Source organism: Protomyctophum parallelum (assembly GCF_964188405.1).
Source record: "Protomyctophum parallelum genome assembly, chromosome: 16".
In the NCBI taxonomy this organism is placed as follows: domain Eukaryota; kingdom Metazoa; phylum Chordata; class Actinopteri; order Myctophiformes; family Myctophidae; genus Protomyctophum; species Protomyctophum parallelum.
In genome coordinates this window covers 24,483,320-24,489,936 of record NC_139711.1, presented here as the reverse complement: position 1 = coordinate 24,489,936, position 6,617 = coordinate 24,483,320, and the positions used below count along the sequence as shown (strand labels likewise).

Sequence of the window (6,617 nt, the reverse complement as noted above, 5' to 3'; positions counted from 1 at the left end):
GGGTGTAAACAGAGCTTGGAAACTTTAGTTAATAATATCCATTATCCATATCATCCAATATCTTCTACTACTACTAGCCTACTATCTATCATTCAAACATTATTTAAATGCTGATGTAATGTATAGATTGGCTAGTATAGCCTAGTGGCTGTTTCTCCTCCCGTGGGGGTGGGGCGGCAACTGGCCCTTGAAACTACACAGCCAAGTCCAACCCTGCCCAGCATTCCTCCATTCAGCAGCAGTGATGTGCTGCACTGATGTGCTTGCAGATAATTTGGGAAAGGGGCAAAGGGCAGTAGGGCACCCCACCATTCCCTTAAAGTGGCACTACACTACTATAATGTAACTTTTTCTTTTCATGAATAAAATATAAATGTATCTAGTCTGTATGGTAGAGTATTTTTTAATACAATATAACTTATACCGTTGGGGTGGTTGTATTTTGTCTCCCTGCTGTTCAGACAGGATTTGACACGAATTATTATAGGCCTATGCAGGCTATCCCCTGCCCAAGCAGGCCAGGCAGGTGTTAAAGGTCCAGCACTTGCGCAGGAAACTGGTTTCAAATGGGTAGAAGAGGAGGTTACATAGTGCAGCTTTACAACTCACGATGGTGGTGGGCCTACATCTAGGGCTAGGAGCGAAAGGCTTTAAATTAAAACAGCAAATTTGAACCATGGTTAAGGGTTGTTTATATGAATTAACGAAAAAGAGCCCTACAAAATAGACCTAAATCATAGGCCAATGTGAAAAGGGTACAGAAACTATAGAAAAATACGCACATCACTTCAAGGAGGTGCTGGGTTCAAAAAAGTAACATATGAAAAGAGAAGGGAACCCGCACTCTCATATGCTCCAAAAGATAACTTTTATTGACGACGTTTCGAGCCAAGGCTCTTCATCTGGTCAAACTCAAGATGTCAGTGATCCACCCACTTAAATAGACACCCACGGGTCACGTTACTAGTCAGTGGGTGGAACTAACACTACATGGTCATTAGAAAGGGTGCCATTTGTTCTTACACCATTGATGGCAATTGAATGATTTGAGGCATTTTGTTCCAAAAATGTGTTTTGCAAAAATCCATCTGTTGGTGGCGCTATAACAGGCCAATGTGAAAAGGGTTGTATATATTCCTCAGCGTAGGAAAGTCTGTGAAAGATTTCACGTAAGTTGCACGCTGTGTTCATGATTTGAGGCTTTTTGTTTCAAAAGGGCCAATCCTGCAAACTTTGAAAGCCAATGTTAGCCAATTAAGATGGAATATGAAATATGGGACAGATCCATCTTGAACACATGATTATAGAGATAGTGTGTAACGATTTTCTGGATTTTTGGACAGAATGCACCACTCAGTTCACACAGGTGTGATTTTTCCAAGAAGTCCAGATAGGCCAAAAAATATTAAACTTAATTTTAGATGAAACATAACATTAGGTATGTATAGTTGCTATTACACTTACTTATAACCCACATGGACAATAAGCATTCCCAGCTTGAAATAATTTGCACGCACTGTCTGCAACGAGCATAATGCACAGAATGGATCGTCTGTCTCACCAAGGCAAAACAGACATGCGTGTGGCGAGTGCGTCATCGCTGGCAAGTTTTGTAATATATGAGGGGCGTTGTATAACAGAAACAGATCCATGCCTGCCTTGTGCTGTAAATAGACCGCTGCCTAACCCCGCCCGGGTGCCGTTGGGTTGGCCTGGAAATAACAAGGGAATTTGATAATGCTAATTATTTTTTTAACAACCTAAACTGTATTCAGAGTCCAGTTTCTTGTTTAATGCCATTGAACTTCAGACATGGAGCTCGATCGACGACTGTTGCTGGCCCACTGCGCAGCCCACACCCTGTCGGTCCTGGCGGGGCTACTGGTGGTCGTTCCGCTGGCTCTCAACGGATCCGCGTTCAAGGGGCGCTGTGCGCTCTTTTCCACGGGTTTCTGGAGGACTGAGAACCGCACGGAGCTGACGGGCCAGCCGGGGGACATCTCTCATCTGGTGGTCCAGCAGTGGGGTCCGCCAGCAGCGTGCCAGTTCGCTACGTTTGTCGGAATTTTCACAGTGCTGTATGGTGCCGCGCAAGGCTGGAGGAGTCTCTTCTATCTCCACGGACGACATGACGAGTAAATAAACACACAGCTAACAATTTGACACCACACCACATCAGACAAACCCATGATGTGTTTTAGTGTACAAAGAGTAGTAGATTCAATTTCAATCATTCAAGACTGAGAATTTACAGTATCAGAATAATAATATATAATAATATAATAATATTTGGGCTGGGGGCATTTCAGGAGGACATACTACTACCCAAATAAAACACTGGAGCACGTGACTCGACTGGTCTGCATTCTGCACGTATTGCGTTTTGGCTAGGAGTTGATACATCAGTCACCCCTGCAAAATAATAAATAGGAGTCGTAGGACCTACTGTAGGCTACGTGCACTGCAGGCTGAGTGAATATAGTAGGCCTATTGTATGTCTCTGCTGAAGTGCCCACCCTGCCACAGGTAGGATTCTTTCAGATTTTGTGTGTAGGCCAGGCCTATATTTCACAAATGAAGTACCGTACATAAAAGTATAAAAGTAAAATGTGCATTTTAAAAAGTAAGCTTAAAGATTTAGCCGACAACTGTAGTAAACCAGTCATAATCTATCCATGTGAGCACTGTTTTAGCCAGCCATAATCTGATAATCTAAGTCCTCTATTAAAACATTGACATTGTAGGCCTACTCTAGTTTTCTCCAGGTGAGAGTTCCAGAATTTAGCCACCTTTACAGAAAAGACCAAATGAGGTATTTTAGCCTATATTGTTGGGACCATTATGTTGATACTTGATATCATCATATTTAGTCTCCATGGGTGCTATGGTCATAATAAAGAGCCAATAACGTCTATAAACATGGCCTGATAAAATAATATCATCAGGTAAACATGGGACAGTTAGCATTTTATCAGATTCTGAGATGGAGTGTGGGCAATAATCACAGTAGGTGAAGTGCTTCTTAGCATTGGATAGAGTGAAAATATTCAAAGGCTTTCTGCAAGATAATGTAATTTATAAATACATTGTTTATTGTCATATATATTGTGTTTTATCCCATATCTAATTGTCTATCATGTGTGTTTGTTCATTAGCACCCTGTTCTCCTCCTTCCTGACGGTGTTACTGAGTCTGTGTGTGCTCTTCTTGTCTGGAGGAGCCAGCATGACATTGTCACTGGGCTTGGCCTCCTGGTGTGACACGGTCACCGATGACAACACACGCCCTTACAGGTAATAATATGTATATTATAAATAATACTAATTCTTTTTTTTTATGGACATGAGAATCAAGACATACATAACAATGACACATACACCAGACTATATAGTGTATAATAAACGAGTGACAGGCCTATTAGAATGACTAATGAGGTATATGAATACAACAGTTTTGAAACAGAGCATACACAGTAGCAGGGCATGCAGATCAGCAGTTATACAGTGGAGTCGAGGTGAGCCGTAATAGGGCCCCATATATATTCAAATGTTGCTAGACTGTCCTAGCCGTTGCAACGCAGCCTCTCCAAGTGTATCAGTGATAGAAATTCGTTAAGCCATTTAGTGATTGTGAAACAAGGTACAGTGGGTGTCTAACACTCAGTTGAAATAATTATTTTGGCTACTAGTGTACCGAGGCGAGCATGAGCGTCTGCTGTATAGTATATGGCAGCAGCCGCAGCGTGAGGGAGGTGTCAGAGCAGCCAAACAGGGAACAATATTAATAATATGGTATACTAAATATTTTGCCAACACGAAACAATCTTTGGGCTAATACTAAATCTTGTCTCGAATCGATGTAGATACAACATTAGTATACTGTACACACAGTATGCTGCTCACTGGCTACCCCAGTGTTTTATGGGCTGCTGCAAATAAGCATCTGCTGAGGTTAGCATTACCGTGGCTCGCATGTCTCTTGGGCAAAAAGTCAAACTTTTCATTGAATCTAACAAATTCAATTTCAATAGCACTATGTCATCATTACTGCATGATTACATTGTAATCAAGCGGTAATGACGACAGTGCTATTCTCCTTGTCATTTGTAACAATAAGTATAATTGTGTATGTTGTGTGTTGTACAGTGCACCTCACTGTGTTTATAGCAGCTTAGACTCATAAAAAATAAAGCCTGGGTATCGAGGCTACTCATGGAACAACATTCTTTATTTTTCACAAGCATCTATCATTATCTATCAGAATGATAGACGCTTGTGACCAGGATGCAGGCACTGTAATGTTAAGCCTGATTTATACTTAGTTAAACGCCAGGTCACCGGAAATAGTTGATCTACAAGCTCAGGACTCATGTTGCATTGCGACACATTGTGAGATTGCTATTTTGCGTATTTGACACCAACGCAGAACTAATTATAAATCAGGCTTTATTCATCTTGGTGTTCAATTTGTAGTCTATTTCACCCAGTTATGTTTTGTTTGTGTGCAGTTGTGCAGAGTCCGAGTCTGTCCCCCTTTACCTGGACGTGGACACTTCCTCCTTCTACACAGAGCTAAATCTTGCACAGGTAGGGGTGATTATTTGAAAGTCGGTCTATGCATATTACTGTACCTCTCCGGGAAATTTTCTGATTCTGTTATATGAAATAGTGTTTTCTAAGGGTAATTGATTAGTGTTCTTGACTGACTGTGTTTATGTGCATGCATTTGATCTGGTCTGCCTGTCTGTCTCCCTCTGTCCTCAGGCATCATTGTGGTTCGTCACAGCTCTGTGGCTCACCCAATCAATCATAGCCTTCCTGCGTCTCTACCACTCCCACAGCCAACACATGACTGGGCCGTGCATGCCCAGAGAGAAGGAAATGCTCTTAGGACACACGCCCTCCGATGGCTCCCCCTCCCCTCCCCTCCATCCCTCAACGCCCACCATTTTTGTCTAAATGTCGACATTTCTTAGCCGAAGAACCACAGAATAATAAACTCAACCCAACAATCCTAGGCCTAAGTACATTTACACCAACCAATTGGATTGACCCTAAAAATTCAAATTCTACCCATTGTTTACTACAGGCACATTAAAGTTAAAGATTAATATAAATGAAAGCATTTAACTGATAGGCAATCAAGTCTGCCTGCATTCTGTGCTTGAAAGCACAGAATGCCCATGTAATAATCACCATTCCTATTCACCTATTCCTCCATAGATTACCTTATGTAGTAAGCATAGAGCTTGTAGAATATGGACACATAAGCTATGGACCAGGCCATGATATCTTATTATATAATAGTTACATTAATATAACACAATTATGGTGACACAAAATATGAATGTGGCCAAAACTCCCCAAATTTGCATGGTACTGCTACCCTAGTTTTGCATCAGTCTAAATCCTCTGGTACTCATACCTGGAGTCTCATACGGGTTAAAAGTAATGTAACAGAACATCAACAATAACAAAACAAAATCTAGAAAAGATTAAATAATTGCATTTAGTGATCTAGTCTATTCACTACAGTGTTATTTCCACAAGCCAAAGCGTATCCTCCTGGTAATTTTGATCGTTACAGTGACATTGATGTCTGTGCATCATATTCACAAAATTGATTGCAAGTTGCAACCACACGACCAACAGTAACCTCCTGTTGCTGCACAGACTGTGACATCATTGTCAGTGTCAGCGTTATTTAATATGCATGGGTTATGTTATGTTATGCTAGGTAGTTGTGGTGTTTTGCAAGTTTGTACACTGCAAGCCTGTCAGGGAAAATACACATACAGTATTGTATTGTTTACTCTTCCACTATGTTGAGATACTGCACTGAGGCGATGTGGCCGAGAGCCACTGTATTGTTGACACAGCTCACTGTGTGAGTATGATGTGAATTATCTATTCTCTATACTGTGTAACGGAAACCACTGTCCTCTCTTCACTCTTCTTATAAACTTGTATGAATGATGCCATATGTGTGGATGCAGCCTGAAGGGTGAAGGCACTACAATATGAAGCAGTCAGTCCTGCACATTAACTTAACCACAATGACGGCTTGATCCAATTCTCTAGGAGTTAACCCACACTCTGTGGGTAATTTTGGTGACAGAATGAATGAAAAAAGCTTTCATTGTGAGAAGGATTCCTGCTGAGCCAAAAAGGTCTATAGTAGGTTTCGGTGAAATCGAAAGAGCCTAATTTAGATATGGTATCCTACCCTGAGCAGCTGTAATGACACACATATGGCGGAGCAGTAAAAGTAAATAAGTGAACCAAGATGAGACAGTATTGTCTTTGTTTGAATTGAACACGTTAACTGTTTTGTAATATGTTTGACATTGTTGTTTATTTTTGTTACCATTTATGCCTGTTTGGTGAATATTTATATATCCTTGTGTTTTTGTTGTTTTTGCATTTGCTCGGTCCAATAAAAACATTTGTGAATTCAAAATGGATTAGAATATGTTTAGATTTTGTATTTATTGTTGAACTTATTATTGGATCAATTGTCCTGTTAATTCTGAGTAAAGATATTCATTCAGATTGCAGTATAGCAGTTCAGTAGTAAACTATATCATCTTATGTATCTAATTAATAACCCAACACTAG

General features: G+C 40.6%; 1 protein-coding gene across 1 annotated transcript; it reads left to right on the top strand.

Annotated features, from left to right (window-relative positions):
* The first annotated feature begins 1,636 nt into the window (after nucleotides 1-1,636).
* On the top strand, nucleotides 1,637-6,500 carry LOC310873393 (transmembrane protein 179). The gene is made up of 4 exons (XM_083785763.1): nucleotides 1,637-2,135; nucleotides 3,156-3,293; nucleotides 4,508-4,586; nucleotides 4,764-6,500. Exons 1-4 carry the CDS (start codon nucleotides 1,813-1,815, stop codon nucleotides 4,956-4,958), a joined length of 735 nt encoding a protein of 244 aa, XP_083641889.1. The 5' UTR covers nucleotides 1,637-1,812; the 3' UTR covers nucleotides 4,959-6,500.
* The last annotated feature ends 117 nt before the right edge of the window (nucleotides 6,501-6,617 follow it).

Bases quoted from the DNA above. Each gene is read 5' to 3' on its own strand.
- LOC310873393 (XM_083785763.1), top strand. From the start codon at position 1,813: ATGGAGCTCGATCGACGACTGTTGCTGGCCCACTGCGCAGCCCACACC. The intron at 2,136-3,155 runs GTAAATAAACAC...TTTGTTCATTAG, and splicing joins CTCCACGGACGACATGACGA to CACCCTGTTCTCCTCCTTCC. The intron at 3,294-4,507 runs GTAATAATATGT...GTTTGTGTGCAG, and splicing joins GACAACACACGCCCTTACAG to TTGTGCAGAGTCCGAGTCTG.